Source organism: Poecile atricapillus, chromosome 2 (assembly GCF_030490865.1).
Source record: "Poecile atricapillus isolate bPoeAtr1 chromosome 2, bPoeAtr1.hap1, whole genome shotgun sequence".
Lineage (NCBI taxonomy): Eukaryota > Metazoa > Chordata > Aves > Passeriformes > Paridae > Poecile > Poecile atricapillus.
The window spans coordinates 1559141-1582782 of NC_081250.1; the positions used below are offsets into that span (position 1 = coordinate 1559141).

General features: G+C 49.7%; 1 protein-coding gene across 1 annotated transcript in view; it reads right to left on the reverse strand.

The window, feature by feature from the left end:
* The window catches only part of PTH1R (parathyroid hormone 1 receptor), an 89423-nt gene extending 74448 nt beyond the window's left edge, over positions 1-14975 (reverse strand). Inside the window, exon 1 of the mRNA XM_058830448.1 lies at positions 14458-14975. Within this exon, the coding sequence (XP_058686431.1) occupies positions 14458-14532 (75 nt within the window). The 5' untranslated portion in view covers positions 14533-14975. The remainder of the gene's footprint in view (positions 1-14457) is intronic.
* Between the last annotated feature and the right edge of the window lie 8667 nt (positions 14976-23642).

Genomic DNA, 23642 nt, shown 5'->3' on the forward strand with positions numbered 1-23642 from the left:
TCGGAACAGTCCGGGAATCTTGGAGCCAATTCCACCAAATCCGGAGCTGTCGAGGCCCGGCTCAGTCAACAGAGAGAGACAGACGCTGCTTGTGAGGGCGCCGCTCCCTTTCCAGGGGCTGTCCCGCTCCCCGACCACAGCCGGGAAAATCCCCATTCCCGCTTTTCCAGAGGCTGCTGGAAGCGAGGTGTCGAGTGCTGCTTGACGCTCCACGGCTTCCCGCTGGTCCCCAGCCAGCTCTGCCTTCCCTGGGAAGGTTTCTTGGACACCCCGGGTGCCTCTGGATGGCTCCGGGAAGGCCGAGGAATGAATGGAGCCTTCAGTGTCTCCATGGAAAGAACCGGATCCCTCCCCAGGAGCTCCGTGGGTAAATTCCCACCTCGGAGCCCTGGGAGACACCTGGACATCCCAGGGAATCTCCTTCCCGGGGAATGGACCGGGAGCAGGGCATGAGGGAGTCTCTGGATGGAAAAAATTCCAGCCAGGAGGAACCAGGAGCACCTGGAGGAGAAAGCAGCTTCCTAATTATCCTAATTGTCCTAATTATCCTAATTGCCCTAATTGTCCTAATTAATTGTCCTGCTGGGAGATGCTCTCACAGCTCCTTGGAATATCTGGGCTCACTCCATCCAGGATGAGCTCTGCAATCCCTAAAAAGCTCGGAGACACAACAAGGAGAGATGGGATATTGGGGAGGAATTCCTGGCTGGGATGGAATTCCCAGAGCAGCTGTGGCTGTCCCTGGATCCCTGGAAGTGTCCAAGGCCAGGCTGGACAGGGCTTGGATCCACCTGGGATGGTGGGAGCTCCCTGCCCATGGAATGGGATGAGCTTCAAGGTCCTTCCAACCCAAACTCTTCCAGGATTTTCCGATTCCTTTCGGCTCTGGGATTCCGACTGGAGCTGTCCCCTTTATCCCCTTCAGGACCCATTTTGGGAATCTTTGGAAATTTAATTCATGCCCAAACCGCAGCTCCAGCTCTTTCCAAAGGCTCGTTCCCCAAATCCCACCGCAAAAACTCTGATGTCCAAATCTTCCCGCTGTGAACACCAGAAAATGCAACAAAAACCCCAAACCGTGCCCAAAACACCAAACAAATCCAACTCATTCCCTGCCGAGGCATTTTCAGGAGAATCCCTATTCCCGTCCACACAAATCCCTGCAGGAATTAACACCTGGATTTTTGGGAATTTTCCCTGGAACTTCCCTCCACCCCACAGTGACCAACTGGATAAGGTGAGGAAAAAATAAGCAGCGAAATTTAATTTAATTCCAGGATTTCCCTCCCAGACCTTTGGATCTCTGCTTTGTGAACTGCTTCCAGAGGGGGAATTGCTGAAGGACACACGGGAGGAGATAACGGGATTTCCTTGCTCCTTTTCCGCTTTAAGGACATGGGGAATGTCAGGATTGGGGGTTCTCATTCCTTCCTCTGCCGTGTTTTAGGAATGGTTTTCCAGAGTTATTTATGGAGAGACACAAAATTCCCAACGGAAATTTGCCTGCCCTGGCAACAGGAAGAAGCTGGAGAGGAATTCCAGAGTGCCAGAGTAAGGGGACAAAAAGGGAAAATCAAGGCAAAGGCGCAACAGGCAGGTTAAAAAACAGGGAGTCCTCTCCTCCTGGAATCCTGGAGCAGAGCTGGGAAATCCATGGAAAGGACTTTTCCTTTTCCTTTTCCTTTTCCTTTTCCTTTTCCTTTTCCTTTTCCTTTTCCTTTTCCTTTTCCTTTTCCTTTTCCTTTTCCTTTTCCTTTTCCTTTTCCTTTTCCTTTTCCTTTTCCTTTTCCTTTTCCCTTCCCTCTTCCCACTGGAAGGCCGCACTCCCGTTCCAGGAGCAGAGCTCGCTGTTCCAGCTCCAGCAATGTCCCACACCGCAGGTATCCAGCCCCATCCCAATCCCTGGAATGTCCCAATTCCCAGCCCCATGGCAGGACACTGCCCCCTCCCCTCTCCCTCGCTCTCCCTTTTCTTGGGAAAGGCGCTTCTGTTCCCAAAAAAAACAGGTGGGAGCTGCCAGCGGTGGCCGGGAGCGGGGCATGGAATGGGATGGGAAGCTTGGACAACAAGGGCGGCTCTGTGTGGGGCATGGGATCACACATGAGGGAGCACTGGGATATCCCTCAGATCCCAAATCCAGCGGGAACATCCAGGATATCCATCCCTCAGATCCCAGATCCAGCGGGACCATCCAGGAGATCCATCCCTCAGATCCCAGCTCCATTGGGAACATCCAGGAGATCCCTCAGATCCCAGATCCAGCTGGAACATCCAGGAGATCCCTCAGATCCCAGCTCCAGCTGGAACATCCAGGAGATCCCTCAGATCCCAGATCCAGCGGGACCATCCAGGAGATCCATCCCTCAGATCCCAGCTCCATTGGGAACATCCAGGAGATCCCTCAGATCCCAAATCCAGCGGGAACATCCAGGAGATCCCTCAGATCCCAGCTCCAGCTGGAATATTCAGGATATCCCTCAGATCCCAAATCCAGCGGGACCATCCAGGATATCCGTCCCTCAGATCCCAGCTCCAGCTGGAACATCCAGGAGATTCCTCAGATCCCAGCTCCATTGGGAACATCCAGGAGATCCCTCAGATCCCAAATCCAGCGGGAACATCCAGGGGATCCCTCAGATCCCAAATCCATTGGGTACATCCAGGAGATCCCTCAGATCTCAGCTCCATTGGGAACATCCAGGAGATCCCTCAGATCCCAAATCCAGCTGGAACATCCAGGAGATCCCTCAGATCCCAGCTCCATTGGGAACATCCAGGAGATCCCTCAGATCCCAGCTCCAGCTGGAACATCCAGGATATCCATCCCTCAGATCCCAGCTCCAGCTGGAACATCCAGGAGATCCCTCAGATCCCAGCTCCATTGGGAACATCCAGGAGATCCCTCAGATCCCAGCTCCATTGGGAACATCCAGGAGATCCCTCAGATCCCAGCTCCCTTGGGCACATCCAGGAGATCCATCCCTGCTATCCCAGCTCCCTTGGGCACATCCAGGGTATCCATCTCTCATATCCCAGCTCCAGACAATCAACTCCAGGATCTCCCTGTTCTCCTGAATCCATCCAGGCAGCTCCAGCATTCCCTCATCTCATCACTCCAGACAATCAATTCCAGGGTATCCCTCATCTCCCAAATCCAGCTGATCCACTCTGCCATTCCCTCATCTCCCAAATCCAGCTGATCCGCTCTGCCATTCCCTCATATCCGAAATCCAACTGATCCACTCCAGCATTCCCTCATATCCCAAATCCAGCTGATGCACTCTGCCATTCCCTCATATCCCAAATCCAACTGATCCACTCCAGCATTCCCTCATATCCCGCTCTGCCATTCCCTCATATCCCAAGCACTCTGCCATTCCCTCATATCCCAAATCCAGCTGATCCACTCCAGCATTCCCTCATCTCCCAAATCCAGCTGATCCACTCCAGCATTCCCTCATATCCCAAATCCAGCTGATCCGCTCTGCCATTCCCTCATATCCCAAATCCAGCTGATCCACTCTGTCATTCCCTCATCTCCTCAGTCCAACCCCTCAGCTCCCACATTCCCTCATCTCCTCCTCCATCCACGCAGCTCCGGAATTCCCTCCTCTCCTCCTTTTCTGGAGACACTGGAGCGGCTCCTGCTCCTGGAGCTGAGGGAATTCCCGGGATAAGGCAGGAGAGGAGAAAAGCTGGATTGGCTTTTCCACAGGAGATAACGGGAAGGAGAAGGAAAATCCCTGGAGAGAAAAAACCTGCCTGTGACCCACTGGAAGAAGCCAAATCCTGCATCCAAATAAATCCAACCCTGGAGCACTTTACAGTGGGATAGCCACGCACATTTCTGCGGGAATATCGACATTCCCGCACTCCAGGGATCCAGGGGGCCAATCCTAGGGATCCTCTCCGTGGATGTTCCCCCACTTCCCCAGGGCTCTAAATCCAGGCTCAAAGGGAGATCCCAGATCCAGCAATTCCAGCTTTTCCAGCTGGAGCAATTCCAGTGTCTCCTCCTCTGAGCTGAGGAATATCCCGCTCCAGGTCTGCTCCCAGCCCCATTCCCAGGTTTACTGCAGGGAACGGGCTCAGGGATCTCTGGGAATGATGCAATCCCGGGAATCCTCACAGCCAGGAGGATAAATCCAGTGATTTATCCCAAAAAATAATTGTGTGATAAGTATTAATATATTTATATTTTATCATTATTTAATAAAAATATATTTTTAAAAATAGTATTTTTAATGAATGTATAAATTTATATTCATTAATGAGATAATAAATATAAATTCTTATTAGATATATAAAATTATATATGATTATACATTATATATTATATATTGTATATGCTATATTATATATTGTATATTATATTGTGTATTATATATGATATATGATATATATGACATATGATATATGATATATTATTTATAAATTATAAATTATAAATTATAAATTATAAATTATAAATTATAAATTAAAAAGTATAAATTCTAAATTCTAAAGTATAAATTATAAATTATAAATTATAAATTTATTTATCTATTTAAATTTATACACTAAATGAAATATATTTATATAAATCTAAATAACAGCGATGAATCCCAATAAAGCAATTAAATCATGGAATTGTGGAATAATCTGGCTTGGAAGGGACATTTCAAGGCCACCTTATCCAACCCCTCCGGAACGAGCAGGAAAACCTTCAACCACCCCCTAAAAGTGCCCCAGAGATTCCCCAAATCCCACAAATCGCAGTTCATGGATCACGATGATCATGGAGGATTCCCAAATCCTCTGGAATGACAGGAGGGAACGGGAGAGGGGAGCAGGAAATCTGGGAATTGGAAGGGCACGGGAATGTCGCTGCTTTGGCCTCTCCTCAGGAGGTGACAGCGGGGTCACCCTGGGGCTCCCCTGTCCTTATCAGAGCCCTTATCAGCGCCCTTATCAGAGCCCTTATCAGCGCCCTTATCAGCCCGGCGCTGCTGAGTCAGGGCGGCTGGCAGAGCCTGCCTCATCCCACATGGAGATTCTCCCTGCGATCCCATTCCCTGGCGCAGAGCCAGCTCCTGGATCCCAAACACGGCGACTCTGCTGCTTCTCCACCACCTGAGCTCCGGCCCCTCCCCGCTCCCCGCTGCCTGAGCGGCCTCTGGCTGCTGGAGAGGAAAATCGGGAATACGCGAGGCGCTGATTTCCTGCTTCCGAACCTCCAAAATCCATGGAAAGGCGATTGAAATTCCATTTATTGATCGCCAAGGGCAAAATCAGGGAAAAATTCGGGGAGCAGAAAAGGGAAAAATTAATTTCCCGAACAATCTGCTTTAAAGACTGAAACTCAGTTTGCCCAAATCTGAGATAATTAAGCAGTCCTTAAAAACAGCTCCAAATCCACAGCGGGATCCAGCCCTGTCCTGTGGTTTGGGAAATCCACATTCCCAGTTTGTCCATCCTCCTTCCCAGGGCCAGGAGCAGGAGGGACATTCCCGCCTGGCTGAGCCCGGCACTGGAATCATTTCAGGAAGGTTCCAGTGCCCAGGGCAGGGAGGCACCGCAGGAGCTGCTGGAGATCACCAGGGCTTGGAGATGTGGCTGGAAAACTGGGATCTCTCCATTGGGAGAATCCCTTTCCTTTCCCATCCAACTGGGATCTCTCCATTGGGAGAATCCTCTCCTTTCCAGTCCAACTGGGATCTCTCCATTGGGAGAATCCTCTCCTTTCCCATCCAACTGGGATCTCTCCATCTGGAGAATCCTCTCCCATCCAACTGGGATCTCTCCATTGGGAGAATCCTGTCCCATCCAACTGGGATCTCTCCATCTGGAGAATCCTCTCCCTCCAGCTTGGATCTCTCCACTGGGTGAATCCTTTCTCTTCCCATCACCTTCTCTCCATCGGGAGAATCCTCTCCTTTCCAGTCCAACTGGGATCTCTCCATCTGGAGAATCCTTTCCCATCCAACTGGGATCTCTCCATCTGGAGAATCTTCTCCCTCCAGCTTGGATCTCTCCACTGGGAGAATCCTCTCCTTTCCCATCCAACTGGGATTTCTCCACTGGGAGAATCCTCTCCTTTCCAGTCCAACTGGGATCTCTCCATTGGAAGAATCCTTTCCCTTCCCATCCAACTGGGATCTCTCCATCTGGAGAATCCTCTCCCATCCAACAGGGATTTCTCCATTGGGAGAATCCTTTCCCTTCCCATCACCCTCTCTCCATTTGGAGAATCCTCTCCTTTCCCATCCAACCGAGATCTCTCCATTGGGAGAATCCTCTCCCTCCAGCTTGGATCTCTCCACTGGGAGAATCCTTTCCCTTCCCATCACCCTCTCCATTGGGAGAATCCTCTCCTTTCTCATCCAACTGGGATCTCTCCATCAGGAAAATCCCTTTCCTTCCTCTCCAACTGGGATCTCTCCATCGGGAGAATCCCTTTCCTTCCCATCCCGAGCCGTGCAGGGACACCCTTGAGCTCTCTTGGATGCACAAACACATTCCGGTTTTGTTCCAAATTCCATGGATTTATACAGCCAGGGAAAAATCACCCCGAGGGCTCACCCAGTCCTGGCCCTATCCTGCTTTATCCCGATCCAGGGGCATTTCCATTTCCTGGGAAAATCAGCCACGTCTGTGTTAGCCTGGAATGGTTTGGGCTGGAAGGGAATAATTCAAATTGGAACAATTTTATGGGATCAGGGACACTTCCCACCATCCCAGGCTGCTCCCAGCCCCATCCAGCCTGGCCTTGGGCACTTCCAGGGATCCAAGGACAGCCACAGCTTCTCTGGGAATTCCATCCCAGCCCTTCCCCACCCTCCCATCCAGGAATTCCTTCCCAAAATCCCATCCATCCCTCACATTTTCCAGCTTGAAGCCGTTCTGGATCCATGTATAAACACCCTGGAAGTCCCACCTCTGTCGGCTCCTTCCCGTTTTTATTTTAGGGATCGTTTTCCGGCGGTTTTATTGAGCGGAGTCGAATTGCAGCCCACAAAATAAAAGCTCCTTGTAATGGATATCGATCCGAGTCTCGGAATAAACCCGGGACAAGGAGATTGTGTCCTTGCTCCGAGTCCTGAAGCCACTCAGACCCCTCTGTGTCCAAGAGGAAATGTGGATTGGGATGCAGGAATGGAGGAGGAAGTCGAGGCGAGCCAGGGGTTTGCAATTAAAAAATTGTAAAAATTTAAATTAAATTAAATTAAAAATTCAAATAAAAATAAATTAAATTAGTAAATTTAAATGAAATTAATTTAAAATTAAATTAAAAAATTAAAAAGCGGGAGAGGTGGGAAGAACATGGAAATCATTCCGGAGTTTTCAGTGAGTTTTGGAATTTGTGCCTTTGGAAAACGAAAGACTCCTGAAGAGTGGGCTGAACTCCAAGCCCCTCCATCCTGGAATTTTGGGATTCTATGGAAGCAAATTAGTGCTCAGCTCTTTGATAGGCGTTGCCTGAGGTGCTTTAATTAAGAAGATCAATTAATTCATTAATGACTCCTTGATTTCCTACAGCTGAGCATTCCCTGGAGTCCCAGGCCCCGCTGTATCCCTAAATTAAGCTCATTCCAGACTATTCCCAGGTTTTGGAGTTCTGGAATATGAAGTAGCGTGGGCTGGGTGGGAGAGAAGCTGAGGATGAGCCAGAGCCAGCTTTTCCTTTGGGGAAATTCCATGGATCAGGCAGGATTCAGCTCCGTGGCCCTTCCAGGGCAAAAATGTCCATTCTTTGTCCCCAGAAATGTGGCAAAAGGGCCAAATCCAGGGACGGGAATGATGGAGCAGGGTCTGATCCCGATGGGAGATGGAGCACAGGAATGATGAAGGGAATGGAAAAATCCAGGCTCAGAGGGAGATCCCAGATCCAGCAATCCCGGCCTTTCCGGGTGGAGCAGAGCCAGAGCGATTCCAGCGGCTCCTCCTTCTCTGAGCTGAGGAATATCCCGCTCCAGGTCTGCTCCCGGCCCCATTCCCAGATTTACTGCAGGGAATGGGCTCCTGGAATGCTGCAATCCCGGGAATCCTCACAGCCAGGAGGATAAATCCAGGCAATAAAGTGATTAAATCACGGAATTGTGGAATAGTCTGGGTTGGAAGGGACGTTTAAAGGCCACCTTATCCATCCCCTCTGGAATGAGCCGGGACCTAAAGGTGCCAGAGATTCCCAAAATCTCACAAATTCATTGATCCTTTGTTCTCTTCTAGGTGGGAATTCCCCACTGAGTGCTCATCCCTAAATCCATGAAAAACATGAGCTGGATTTTGGGGCTTTTGTTAAAACACGGAAAAGAAATTAAATAAAAAACCCTCCCAAAAACCCCAAAATCCCATTTCAATCCCAAGCCAAAATTCAGGGAAGGGGAGAGAACTTTTCCTGAGGACACTCCAACATCCAATCCTGCCCTTCCAGATCCGAGCGGGGCTGCCTCTCCAGAGAAAACCTCGGGAATTCTCGGAGAGAGAGGGGAAGGGAGGTCGGAGCCGAGATAACATCGGGAGCCCGGATCAGCCGCGTGGAAAACCAGATAAGGAGCCCGGGCTGCCGAGTCAGCAATTCCTGCCCCAGACACGGATCCTGGAATCTTTTCCCAGAGGCCGAGATTCCTTTGGGGGAGTTTTTCCAGGAGGAGTTTGAACCCTCGGGGTCGTTACGGTGGAAAGGCTCCAAACCTCGGGAATTGGGGGATCATTGGCTCTGTGCTTGGAGAGGGTCAGGGAGGTGGGATGGGATGGGATCAGTGGGATGGGATGGGATGGGATGGGATGGGATGGGATGGGATGGGATGGGATGGGATGGGATGGGATTGATGGGATGGGATGGGATTGGATCAGTGGGATGGGATGGGATGGGATCAGTGGGATGGGATGGGATCAGTGGGATGGGATGGGATCAGTGGGATGGGATGGGATGGGATCAGTGGGATGGGATGGGATTGATGGGATGGGATGGGATCAGTGGGATGGGATGGGATCAGTGGGATGGGATGGGATGGGATGGGATCAGTGGGATGGGATGGGATGGGATGGGATGGGATGGGATGGGATGGGATGGGATCAGTGGGATGGGATGGGATCAGTGGGATGGGATGGGGTGTCCAGTGCCAGGACAAGTTTCTCCCTCACTCCAGAGCCATAAAAGCCGGGATGTCAGGGTGCCAAAATGACCTTTGCATCCCAAATCCCTCTGCAAACGGAGCCTGACTCCGGCTGGATTGGCTGGAGGGAATTCTCGGAAGGACGGGAATCCTCCAGCAGGACAATCCCTTATCCCGGGAAGAGCTCGGGGATGTCCCTCCCAGCATCCAACAGTTCAGGGGGTGCCCAGCTGTCCCTGCCTGGGGGATCCCTGCAGACACAGCCACGCTCCAGCCGGGATAATCCCGCTGATCCCAAAAAACAGCTCCGGGCTATTTCTGGGAGAGCACAAACCAAACAACAACAGCCGGAGCCAGGGCCACCCCTCGCCTTTCATCTCCCACCGACCCCCCTGCGAGCCCAGCCGTGCTCCCGCTTTTCCTCTTCCCGAGGAGCTCCCACAAATCCAGCGCGGATTTGCCGGAATTTTCTTGGCTGGAGAGGGCCGAGCTGCCAGGCCGGGCTTTGGCCTCTCCCAGGGGTTTGTTGGTTTTCCCTTTGCTGCTGGAGAGGTTCAGATCCAGGGATTTCGGCTGATCCTGAGGGCAGGAGAGTCCCTCAGAAATCTGGGAGAAAGGATGGGCTCCTTTCCCGGGAATGTGCTTAGGAAAGGACATTTCCCGTTGTTTGGGGCCTGTCTTGGTTTAATGAAGTTGGAATTTGTGGGGTTTCTGTACAGGACTATTTATTATTTTAATTTTTATTATTTATATTATAATTATTTTTATTATAATTATTTTTTATTACGATTCTTTTTGGTTTATTTTTATTTTTATTGCTATTTTTATTGTTATTTTTCTTATTTTTATTTTTATTTTTCTTCTTTTTTAAATTAAAATTTTTATTTTTCTTATTTTTAATTTGAAATTTTTTATTTTTGATTTTTCAAAATGTTTAATTTTTATTTTTTTAAACTTTTATTTTTATTTTTAATTTTTTATTTTTAATTTTTTATTTTTAATTTTTAATTTTTAATTTTTTAACTTTTAATTTTTAATTTTTAATTTTTAATTTTTAATTTTTTATTTTTAATTTTTTGATTTTAATTTTTTATTTTTTAATTTTTAATTAAATTTTATCTTTATCTTTTTTATTAGGGGTTCTATCCCAAGGACAAACTTCATCATTCCTTCCTTCCATCCAGCCTCAAACCATTCCCTTTTCCCGATTTTTGGATATCCCTGGGACTGATCCGAGCAACAACCAACGAGTCCAAGAGGAAAACCCCATCCAGCACTTCCTTAATCCCAACTTTCCTTACAGCACGGAATTCCAGGGTGGTTTTCCTTGGAAAGGACCTTCAGGATGATCCCATTCCAACTGTCCCGGGCTGCTCCAAGCCCCATCCAGCCTTTCCTAGGACAATTCCAGGGATCCAGGGCTGGATGCAGCTCCCTGGGGAATTTTCTCCCTGCATCCATCTCCTTGTGCCAGAAAAGATTCCCAATCCCCCAAAGATCGGGATCAGAATTTTTGGGAGCGTCACAAAAGCCGAGGGAATTCTGAGCATCACCTGAAAACCCTGAGCAGGGCCAGGGCTGGGATCGCAGCCGATAAAAAGTGGGAATGGTCCCTTTTCCCAGCTGAAATTTTTCCCAATAAAAAGTGGGAATGGTCCCTTTTCCCAGCTGAAATTTTTCCCAGTAAAAAATGGGAATGGTCCCTTTTCCCAGCCCAAATTTTTCCCGATAAAAAGTGGGAATGGTCCCTTTTCCCAGCCCAAATTTTTCCAGATAAAAAGTGGGAATAGTCCCTTTTCCCACCCATTCCCTTCCCACATGGATCTGCTTCCTTGCTCCCTGAGCTCAGCCCAGCATGGCCGGCTCGACTTGGCAGCTGCTTCCCAAAATTGGGATATTCTGGTCCCAAGGCCTGCAGGAGGCTTCCTATTATTAATAATAATTAATTGATTAATTGATAATTAATTGATTGGTTGATTAATCAGAACATCTCCTCCATTCACCACAGGGCTGGGATCTCCCAGGCCGAGCCCAAGGAGGAAACAAAGGGAAAAGAAAAAGGTTTGGGAGAGCAAACCTTGGAGATTTTGGCTCCTTGAATCCCAGGATTAGCTTGGAAAGATCCTTCAGATCCTAAAATCCAACCCTTTTGGGAGATGGGGAGATTTCTTCTCTGCCAGCACTTCCCAAATAAAAATAATTCCCAAATTTTCCCTTCTCCCGAGCTCTGCTGGTGTCAGACCCCACTCTTAATTCGCCACTGATTCTCCCCAAGCCCAGCTTTAGGCCGGTCTTAATTCCTTAATCCTGGCACTAAAGAGCAGAATTATCCCAGATTTCCAGCCTCACCCATCCGGGTCTGGGGCGCTCCATCCGGCTGGAATTCCAGCCGTTCTCCAGGCAGGTGTTTTTGGGCTGTTCCAGGGAAATGTTGGGAATATTTCCCCGGATTGTCACGAGAGCTGGGACAAAGCCTCGCCCAAGTCTTTCCTCCACCTCAAACATCCCTAAAATCCCAGGATTGGGAAGCTGATCCCACAGGGATTTGAGCCACAGGGAAGAGGGCCCTGATTTCCCACACTTTTCTCTCCTTCCCAGAGATTTTTCCCGGTGCTGGGTTTCCCTTCCCGGCTGGAATTCAGGACACCCAGCCCGGCTGCTGCAGAGGACGGATCCAGCTCCCAATCCCGGCACATCCCAGGGAATGGGAAAGGATTTCCAGGGACGGGAATGGATTTCTAGGGAATGGGAAAGGATTTCCAGCACGATTCCCTGAAAAAAGCACCTGGCGCGCGATCCTTGCCGGCTCCAACGGGAATAACGGGAACGGCGGCGCCGGATTTGGGACGCTCCAGGCTCTGCCCCATCCCAGCACCACGGAGCTGCAGAAATCCCGGGAATCAGGGCCCGCATTCCCGAGACTCAGCCAGGAATTGCGCCCTGGAGCCGCCTCTGGCTGCGGGAATCTCCTGATCCGACCCAGGGGGAAAAACCTCGGCAGCGCTTTAAGCTCAGCCCAGAGCCTGGATTAAATCCCTGCATTCCCATCCTGCTGGGCTTTCCCATGGATTCTTTTTATCCTTGTTGCTCCTAGGAAAGGCAAAATTTATGGCAGCAGCTCCCTCAGCGGCACCGAGCAAACACCAAATGTATTTATGAGCCTCCCGTAAAGAACCGCAGCAGCAACTACAAAATTTATAATAAATAATAGTGACAATTTTTACCATAAATAATAACAACAAATTCCATAACAAATCCATCAAAGCTCTCCTCTGGATCCCATTCCCTCTTTCCAAAGGCTGTTTAAAGATCCAATGAGCCGGGAAAAGGAGGAAAAGCTCCGATAAAAACCGGGCTTGAGGCGATTTTTGGATGAGGGGTGACACGATCCTGCCTAAGGAGGGACACTTGGATTGCCAGGATGGATTTAGGAAACCTCTGGGAATTCCTTCTGCTGTTGGAAAAGCAAGGGAAGAGTCTGGAATGGGAATTTAAGCCTGGACTAACTAAACAGAGCAGGGTTTGGAGCAGCAGGACCTGAAATCCAACAATCCAAGCTGGGAAGGACCTGTGGGATCAACAAATCCAGGTCCAGGAGGGGCTTTGGGAAAATTCCCGTGCTTTTCCAGCAAGTTCCAGGGATTTCTCAGCCCTCTGGGATTCTTGGGTGAGTTTTTCTCAGTTTTTGCCCAGGTCCAGCTCTCCGTGAGCCGGTGCTGGGGATGTGGGGGCTCCTTCCAGCTCATCCCTCGGGATGGAGAGGAGCTCTTGGGATGGGGTATCCCGAAGAAATCCCACTGGGAATTCCAGGCAGCTGACACCGGGTGAGCCGGGAATGGGAACGGGAACAGGAATGGGATTGGGAATGGGAGACGCAGCCTTTCCCGGATTTTTTGCATCCTGAGATTTCCCCAGCTCCCGCCTGGCTGGTTCCCAATCCTGATTTTCCCAGTCCCAAAGCAGCAGGAATTGCAGGAATTCTGGAGCAGGGGGCAGCAGGTGCTGCAGGACCCCAAAGTCGGGAGATGCTGATCCAGCCCTGGAATTTGGGGAAAAACCTCATCCAGCCCTGAAATCCCAACAAATCTCCAGGCAGTTCTCCTGATTTCCCCAATTTTCTTTGGATTTTGGGAGGTTTCTCCGCACGTTTGAGCTGGGATGGGCTCAGACCGGGATTGTTTTCCAAGGGGCTGCTCCTCCTCATCTATTGAGGAGAAGTTTCCCTCTGGAAAAGTTGGAAAACTCCCCCCCAGCAGCTCTGCAGGAGATTCCAAACTACCAAATCCAGGGATAAGGCCCAGGCTGGTGGATCCTGGAAGGTCAGGAAGGACCGAGTGGAGCCAGAATGATCCCAAATTCCAATCCCAATCCCTATTTCCATCCCTCCTGGAGTGCAGATCCCACTTTCCATGGGTGTCCTGCTCCTTCCTGGATCGGAAAACTCCGGGAAACGGGAGCAGGAGGGAGAATCCCAGGGATGGGGAGTGCCAGGAGAGCTCCTGTCACAGCAGAATTCCAGCTCCGGCTCCAAATCCAGAGGCTGATTCCCGAGGAAATGTCCCTTCCCTGCTTCCCGAAGGTTTCGGAGCTGCAGGTCTTAAACCTGCACTTCCCGGTTTGGATGGATTGATCCCGGTTTTCCAGCCTTGCAGGAAGGGGTGGAAAGGAGCAAAAGGTTCCCACAACTCCCCTGTTTTCCCTGGATTTAATTCCAAAGGGAAGGCTCCGGTTGGGATTGAAGGTTTGCAGGGAAAGGAGACGAATTGGGAATGAAATTGTCGTGGAGGGGGTGGAGAGGGAGGGAAGGGGAAGGGAAGAAGGAAAAGGGGAAGGAAAAAGGAAAAGGGAAAGGCAGAGGAAAGGGGAAAAGGGAGAGGGAAGTGAAGGGAAAGGAAAAGGAAGAAATGAGAAGGAAAAAAAAAACGAGAGGAAAAGGAAGAGGAAGAAAAGAGAAGGAAAAGAGAAAAAACGAAAGAGGAAAAAAAATTAAAAGCAGAATAAAAAATTAAAAAAAGGGGGAAAAAAGAAGAAAAAGAAATGAAAAAAAGAAGCAAAGTTGTGCTTTCTCCACAGGCAGATCCTGAAATCCTGCCCCAAACGCCATCCCAGATCCCTGTCAAACCTCCCACGTCCCGTCCAGAGGTTTCCAAGCGATCCCAACTCTTGGGAAGCACAGACATTTGCACTGCAGCGCCCGGAGCCGCCAGCGGATCCCAAAACACCCCGAGCAGCTAAAATCCTTCATCCACTCATTTATCCCTCCTGGCGGCAGGATCCGCACGGATCCTGCGGGAAAAACAACACGGGAAAAGGAGAAAGAAAACAGGGAAAAAGAGCAAAAAGCTGGAGCGGGACTCACCAGCGCGTAGACGGAGCTGAGCACGGAGCAGCAGAGGATCAAACCCAGGCTGGGATACACCAGATATGATCCCATATCCAAGGGGCTGATTCCAGCATCCAGCCTCGCGCAGGGAAGCGGGAGCTCGGAATTCCAGCGGCGCGGGTTTCTCCTTCTCCTCCTCCCTCCCGTCCCTGCGGGATCCGCGGGGTTTGTTGCTTGCGCTGCCCCGGTTTTCAGCCGGAGAGGCACATGACGAGAGATCCCGGGGCTTTTCCTCGTTTTCTCATGGCTGGAGTGGCGGGCAGCTCCCAAAATTCCGCGGCGGAGCCCATGGGCAGAGGCAGCGGAGCCGCTCAGCTCCGCGGCTCCCGGTGCCGCTGGATCATCTGGGAGAGAGCCGGGAAAATCGCATCCATATGGGCCCGGCTGCGCCTCGGGATCCCGATTTTCTGCGGCTCCGGGAAGTTCAAATCATTTCTTTGTCAAACGCAAACACGGAGAGGCAGCGGGAGAGGGAGGGAAGGAGGCAGGGAAGGAGGGAGGGAAGGAGGGAGGGAGCAGGGAGAGGCAGGGAAGGGGTGGGAGATGGCAGAGGGAGGGGGAACCTTTAACCACCGCTTTATTTTTAGCCGCAGTAATTTTATCTTTTCGCTCGCCCCAAACCCCCAAACTCCCCCCCGCCGGCGCTCTCCGTCCCTTTTCATTTTGGGATTTTCTGATTTATTTATAATTTTTTCCCCTCTCTCTCTCTCTTTCCAACAAAAATCCCCAAAAAAGCTCCAAAAGCCGGGAATATTTTCCCTTCCCGCATTTCCCAGCGGCGGCACTGGAGGAGTGTGGGGTGGTGGGAGGGGGAGGTTGTTTTTTTTTTGCTTCTTATCCCAAGAAAGTTTTGCCAGCCAGGGAATTCTCTGGTTTTAAGAAGAAATCGGGAATTTTTGGCTTCTCCCTGCCTCCCAGGAGCAGCAGCTTGGAAAAGCCGATTGCAAACGTGGGGCTGAAAAATTCCCTGCCCCTCTTTCCACGCCTTTCCCGTCCTTTATTTTAGAGGTTTTGGAGGTATTTTTAAAAAATTTATTCCCCCCTTGCAAAAGCGCTTTGCCCTCGCTCCCAAATCCCCCGAAATCCTGGGGATTTGGGATTATTTTGATTTTTTTAGGGATTAATTAATTTCTTTTTTTTTTATTTCCCACCCACATGGGCGCAGAGTTCTCCGGCAGATCCCAGAATCCCTGAAAACCGGGAAAAGGGGGGAGTTTGGAGATTCCAGGCTGAGCCCATCCCGCTGCTCCCTCCCTCCTCCCCTTTCTCCCAGCCTGGATTTCTCCAGCATTCCCAACTTCCAGGCTTGGGATATCACTCCCAGCTCAGCCGGGAGCTTTCATTCATAAAACTCCGCAGCCAAAATAATAATAATAAAAAATTAATAAAAATTAAAAAAAATTCCCACCCACCCAAGCGAGCCGGGAGGGGGTGGGTGGGATTATTTGGGAATTGCGGCGGGATCCAGCATTCCCTGCTCGTTTTTCCATGCCGGGAGGAGAAGCGAGGATGGGAAAGGGTTACAAACCCTGCCAGGGATGCACCACGCGGGCAAACACAGAGAGGCGCCGGGCTCGGGGCTGACTCACTCAACTTTAAAAATCAAACTCTGAGGGATTTTGTTTTCCTTTTTTATTCCCCATTTTTTCCCGTTATTTCCCCGCTTTTCTCGCGGATATTCAGGGGCAGAACGGTCGCGAGGAGCGAAAAATTCCAATCTCTCCTCTCTGGGGGAGCAGAAAGTAAAACCATCAAATTTTCCCTGGGTTCTTTTTTTTTATTTTGGAGCGTCGAATAAAAATAAAAAGATAAAAAAAAAAAAAAAAAAAAAAAAAAAAGAAGACAGAGAGGGAGAGCGGAAAAAAAAAAAAAAAAAAAGAGGAAGAAGAAGAAATAATCCCAAAGTCTCTGCTTGCTCGGGTTGGGTTTTTTTTTATTCCCGTTTTTTTTTTTCCCGGCTCCATGGCCGTGAATGGGAGCCTTGAGCTGGGTTTATGAAAGGCTCTTTCCAGGCGAAGGTAGAGTTGGGCTTCCTGGCACAGGCAGAGAGGGGAAGGGATAAAAAAAGGGCGATCGCTGCCTCCTCCTCTTCCTCCTCCTCCTCCTCCTCCTCTCCTCCTCCTCCTCCTCCTCCTCCTCCTCCTCCTCCTCCTCCTCCTCCTCCTCCTCCTCCTCCTCTCCTCCTCTCCTCCTCCTCCTCCTCCTCCTCCTCCTCCTCCTCCTTCGCCTTGCCCTGGAATCCCAAAGGATCGTCCCCTCCCTGCGGGGGGATGGCCCCGGGATGAGCCCCCCGCCCCCACCCCGCTCCCGGCTGGGATCGCAGCGGGTCCGGGGCAGATGGATTGGGAATGGAGGGCTGGGGTCTGGATTCGTCCCATCCCTGTTCCCATATCCCATCCCATCCCTATCCCACATCCCATATCCCATATCCCACATCCCATATCCCATATCCCATATCCCATATCCCATATCCCACATCCCATATCCCATATCCCACATCCCATATCCCATATCCCATATTGCATCCCATCCCATCCCATCCCATCCCATCCCATCCCATCCCATCCCATCCCATCCCATCCCATCCCATCCCATCCCATCCCATCCCATCCCATCCCATCCCAACCCTGTTCCATCCCATCCCATCTCATCCCATCCCTATCCCATATCCCATATCCCATATCCCATATCCCATATCCCATATCCCATATCCCATATCCCATATCCCATATCCCATATCCCATATCCCATATCCCATATCCCATATCCCATATCCCATATCCCATATCCCATATCCCATATCCCATATCCCATATCCCATATCCCACATCCCATATCCCATATCCCATATCCCATATCCCATATCCCATATCCCATATCCCACATCCCATATCCCATATCCCACATCCCATATCCCATATCCCATATTGCATCCCATCCCATCCCATCCCATCCCATCCCATCCCTTCCCTATCCCATCCCATCCCATCCCATCCCATCCCATCCCATCCCATCCCATCCCATCCCATCCCTTCCCTATCCCATCCCATCCCATCCCATCCCATCCCATCCCATCCCATCCCATCCCATCCCATCCCATCCCATCCCATCCCATCCCATCCCATCCCATCCCATCCCATCCCATCCCAACCCTGTTCCATCCCATCCTATCTCATCCCATCCCTATCCCATATCCCATATCCCATATCCCATATCCCATATCCCATATCCCATATCCCATATCCCATATCCCATATCCCATATCCCATATCCTATATCCCATATCCCATATCCCATATCCCATATCCCATATCCCATCCCATCCCACTGATCCCATCCCATCCCATCCCATTCCTATCCCATATCCCATCCCCTCCCCTCCCATCACATTCTGTCGCATCCCATCCCATCCCATCCCATCCCATCCCATCCCATCCCATCCCATCCCATCCCATCCCATCCCATCCCATCCCATCCCATCCCATCCCATCCCATCCCATCCCATCCCATCCCATCCCATCCCACTGATCCCATCCCATCCCACTGATCCCATCCCATCCCATCCCACTGATCCAATCCCATCCCATCCCATCCCATCCCATCCCATCCCATCCCATCCCATCCCATCCCATCCCATCCCATCCCATCCCATCCCATCCCATCCCATCCCATCCCATCCCATCCCATCCCATCCCATCCCTATCCCATCCCATCCCATCCCATCCCACTGATCCCATCCCATCCCACTGATCCCATCCCATCCCATCCCACTGATCCAATCCCATCCCATCCCATCCCATCCCATCCCATCCCATCCCATCCCATCCCATCCCATCCCATCCCATCCCATCCCAACCCTGTTCCATCCCATCCCATCTCATCCCATCCCTATCCCATATCCCATATCCCATATCCCATATCCCATATCCCATATCCCATATCCCATATCCCATATCCCATATCCCATATCCCATATCCCATATCCCATATCCCATATCCCATATCCCATATCCCATATCCCATATCCCACATCCCATATCCCATATCCCACATCCCATATCCCATATCCCATATCCCATATCCCATATCCCATATCCCATATCCCACATCCCATATCCCATATCCCACATCCCATATCCCATATCCCATATTGCATCCCATCCCATCCCATCCCATCCCATCCCATCCCTTCCCTATCCCATCCCATCCCATCCCATCCCATCCCATCCCATCCCATCCCATCCCATCCCATCCCATCCCTTCCCTATCCCATCCCATCCCATCCCATCCCATCCCATCCCATCCCATCCCATCCCATCCCATCCCATCCCATCCCATCCCATCCCATCCCATCCCATCCCAACCCTGTTCCATCCCATCCTATCTCATCCCATCCCTATCCCATATCCCATATCCCATATCCCATATCCCATATCCCATATCCCATATCCCATATCCCATATCCCATATCCCATATCCTATATCCCATATCCCATATCCCATATCCCATATCCCATATCCCATCCCATCCCACTGATCCCATCCCATCCCATCCCATTCCTATCCCATATCCCATCCCCTCCCCTCCCATCACATTCTGTCGCATCCCATCCCATCCCATCCCATCCCATCCCATCCCATCCCATCCCATCCCATCCCATCCCATCCCATCCCATCCCATCCCATCCCATCCCATCCCATCCCATCCCATCCCATCCCATCCCATCCCATCCCATCCCATCCCATCCCATCCCATCCCATCCCATCCCACTGATCCCATCCCATCCCACTGATCCCATCCCATCCCATCCCACTGATCCAATCCCATCCCATCCCATCCCATCCCATCCCATCCCATCCCATCCCATCCCATCCCATCCCATCCCATCCCATCCCATCCCATCCCATCCCATCCCATCCCATCCCATCCCATCCCACTGATCCCATCCCATCCCACTGATCCCATCCCATCCCATCCCACTGATCCAATCCCATCCCATCCCATCCCATCCCATCCCATCCCATCCCATCCCATCCCATCCCATCCCATCCCATCCCATCCCATCCCATCCCATCCCATCCCATCCCATCCCATCCCATCCCATCCCATCCCATCCCATCCCATCCCATCCCATCCCATCCCACTGATCCCATCCCATCCCATCCCATCCCTGGAGAGCGGGATTGGGATGGAGGATGCTGAAGGAGAGGGATTTCTCTCCCATCCCATTCCCATTCCAGCTGGATCCCAAATCTGCTTTTCCAGCAGCGATTCCCGAGTTGCTCATTCCGGAGGCTGAGGAAGGTCGAGGGGGCTCCTTTGGGAATTCCCGGGAAGCCGTTCCCACCTCTGCCGGGGTTTTTGTGGGATCCGGCTGCTTTTCCCACCAACAGGAACCTGGGAAATCCTTCCCAAGGATTCCCAGGATCTCCGGGGGTTTCGGGACGCAGCAAATCCGGACTCAGGGATCCGCAGGCCTTCGGAAAAGGAGGGAAAAGCTTCCAGGGGCTCCATGGTGGATGTTTCCTTGGAGAGAGGGGAAAGCAGGGAAAATTTCATGGATAGGTTTATTATTTAATATTAAAAATGAGGATTTGGGGCCTTTTCTTTATCCATATTTCATAATTTAGAGATATTTTAATATTTAGAGACATTTTATTACTTCTAATTAATTTGTTTCTAATTTATTTGTTTCTAATTAATTTGTTTCTAATTGATTTGTTTCTAATTTGTTTCTAATTCATTTATTTGTTTCTAATTTATTTCTTTCTAATTTATTTATTTCTAATTAATTTGTTTCTAATTGATTTGTTTCTAATTTGTTTCTAATTTATTTCTTTATCATTTATTTCTTCATTCATTTATTTATTCCTAATGTATTTCTTTATCATTTATTTATTTATCATTGATTTCTTTATATCCGTTATTAAATTTATTGATGCATTTATTATTTATTTTAGTTATTGTTATTATTAATAATTTAATAAATTAATAATTTATTTATTATTACAATTTATAATTCCTTTCCAATTAATTTCTTTCAAATTTGTTGATCTGGAGGTTATTGATTTGGGATAATTTGAAATATTTAAAATATTTGAAATAATTGCTTTATTTCAGCTTCCTTTATCAGCTCCGTATTTGCATTTATTTTATTCTTCCCCCAAATTAAAGTGAATAAAAATATGAACTGCTGGAAATAATTCCCAGTTTAACCCTGGCAAAAAAGGGGATTTTCCCAGTTTAACCCTGGCACAAGACTGGGAATTTTCCCAGTTTAATCCTGGCATAAAATTGGGAAATTTTCCAGTTTAACCCTTCCACAAAACTGGGAATTTTCCCCGTTTAACCCTGACATAAAATTGGGAAATTTTCCCAGTTTAACCCTTCCACAAAACTGGGAATTTTCCCTGTTTAACCCTGACATAAAATTGGGAATTTTCCCAGTTTAACTCAGGCAAATCCAGGAATTTTCCCAGTTAAACCCTTTCACAAGAAGGGAATTTTCCCAGTTTAACCCTGGTACAAAACTGGGAATTTTCCCAGTTTAACCCTTGCATAAAACTGGGAATTTTTCCCTGTTTAACCCTTGCATAAAACTGGGAATTTTTCCCAGTTTAACCCTGGCATAAAACTGGGAATTTTTCCCAGTTTAACCCTTGCACCAGGCGCTCTCCTGGGAAATCTGTCCCTGACTCCAAGACTGAGAAATTCCGTCTCCTTTTTATCCACAAAAATCCCAACTCGCTCCTCAGGATCCTTGGATCCAAAGTCCCTCCCTGCCAGATCCAACAGCCAGGGAATGATTAATCCCTCTGTTTCCTCCTGGAAAAATGGGAATTGCAGCGCCCGGAGCGATTCTTTGGCGGGATGAACTCCCAATCCCGTCCAGCGCAGTGGATTTTTCCACAGCTGGAATCCTTTTCCCAAACCCTGGGAGCAAGGGAGGGTGGACAATTCCCATGACTGTCTTGGATCCATGGGAATGAAGGTTTCATTCCCAGATCTGCAGCATTCCCATGGATTTCTGCCCCTGCTGGCGATGAGCTCAGATCCCGAGGAAGGATCCCCTTGGATCCCACCCTGCTCATTCCCTGCGTTTTGGGAAGAGCGGGAATGCAGGTCCAGGCCTGGCTGGGGTGGGGAGAACTTCCCTGGAATTCCCTGGAATCCCAGGGAATCCCATCCCGGTGCCAGAGGAACCATGGGAACGTCTCCACATCCCAAAGAGCCTCTCCAGCTTTTCCCCACATCAAAGGATCACGAGGTGCAGAAATTCCGGCCCCACACTTGGAAGCTTTTCCTTGGAAACTCAGAATTCCAGGACCGGCGCCAGCCCCACCGCTGCTGTTTGAGACGGGGCAGGTGCTCCAAGAATTCCGGCATCTCCCATCATCCCAAAGCTGCTTCCAAGGGGAATTTTTCCCTCTCCGCAGCCTTTGGAGAGCGTGAGGAATTCTTCAGCGCATCCTGGTTTTGTTTGGGATGATGCAGCCGAGTGTGGGAGCTCCTTCCTTGGAATTCTTCCCATTGGAGAACTCCGTTCCCGATCGGAGCCTTGCGTCCCTCTCCGAGGGAATTCGGAGGAGTTTGTTTTGCTTCCATTTCTGACTGTATCCATGAGCAGGGATTGAGGGAACCGGGAAGGAACGTGGGATAAAAGGAGCCTCTGGAACGCTGGGAATGGCAGGTCTTGGAATGTTTCTCCAACAGCTCCAAACGAACCTTTCCAAATGTTTGGATGCTTCCGCTGCTGGAAATCGGCATCCTGGAATTTTCAGTGCAGGAACATTTTCCAACTTGTCCAGGAAAATCCTTGGTTTTTAACGGCGCTGCTTTAGCAGGAATGGGTGAGGAAGGAAATTTGGGATGATGATAAAATTCCCAACTCTGGGATTTTTATTTCAGCATCCAGGTAGTCAGAAACAAGATCTACGGAAAAGTTTGGATCTTTGCATCCAAAATGTCCTTGAAGGGATGACCTTGGATGACTTTGGGATCCCTCTCCATGTGTGGGACTGGGAAAGGGATAAATCCATGGATTCAGTTGGATGGATCAATCATTTTATTGAGGATTGGGAGATGTGCCTGTGGAGCTGCAATTACAGAATTCCAGGATCCCTGAGGTTGGGAAAGATCTCCGGGATCATCGACTCCAAGCTGTGCCCGACCCCCAGCAGAGCCCTGGGGAATCCAGGAATTCCTGGAACACCTCCAGGGATGGGGACTCCAAACCTCCCTGGGCGGTTCCAATGGGATTTCCGTGGAGAAATGATCCCAAATATCCAATTTAACCCTTCCCTGGAAGAACTGCAGGCCGCTCCCTCTCCTCCTGTCCCTGTTCCCTGGGAGCAGATCCCAATTCCCTCCGGCTTCCCCCTCCTGTCCCAGAAGGTCCCCCTGGAGCTCCTTTTCTCCAGGATGAACATTCCCAGCTGAGCTCCAAACTCCTCACAACGCAATGGGAATATCCAGGGGCTGGAACGAGATGATCCAACCCAATCCCTGGTGGGATTCTGGGATTCCACGGCTCCCAGATTTCCTGGGAATTGCCTGGATGTTCCCCTCCTGCATGGAGCTCGTTCCATGTGTCCCTGGCTATCGGATCCAAGCAGTGCATCCCAGATTTTGGAATCTGTCTGTGTTCCTTGAGGTCCCAATCGCCCTCAGCCTCATCCGAGTGTCCAAGCAACAGCGATGGAAAAGTCGGATAAATCCAGGATAGAACCCAACTGGATCGGGAAATGGTGCCCATGAATCCATGGGAACAATTGACACCATCCAGATCATCCCAGATTTTTATTTTTAATATGAAATGGAATTATTTTATTCCATGTGTTTTACCCCTGGCATTCCCAGGAACTTTTGACCCCGTTGCTCAATTTTAAATAAATTTCCCAGAAGGATGAAAGTCCCGTAAATATTTGGTGTCAATTCCGCCAAAATCGATTGGGAGGGTGGAGGGAAAATTCCAGGAAAAGGAAAAAAACCAAACAAAAAACTCCTGAACAAGAGGAGGCAATGGAAAATCAGCTGGGAAAATTATGGGATGGAGATGCAGGGATAAAGAGGTTTGTGAGTTCTGGGAAGGGGAAAGGGAAAGGGAATGGGAAAGGGGAAAGGGGAAAGGGAAAGGGAAATGGGAAATGGGAAAGGGAAA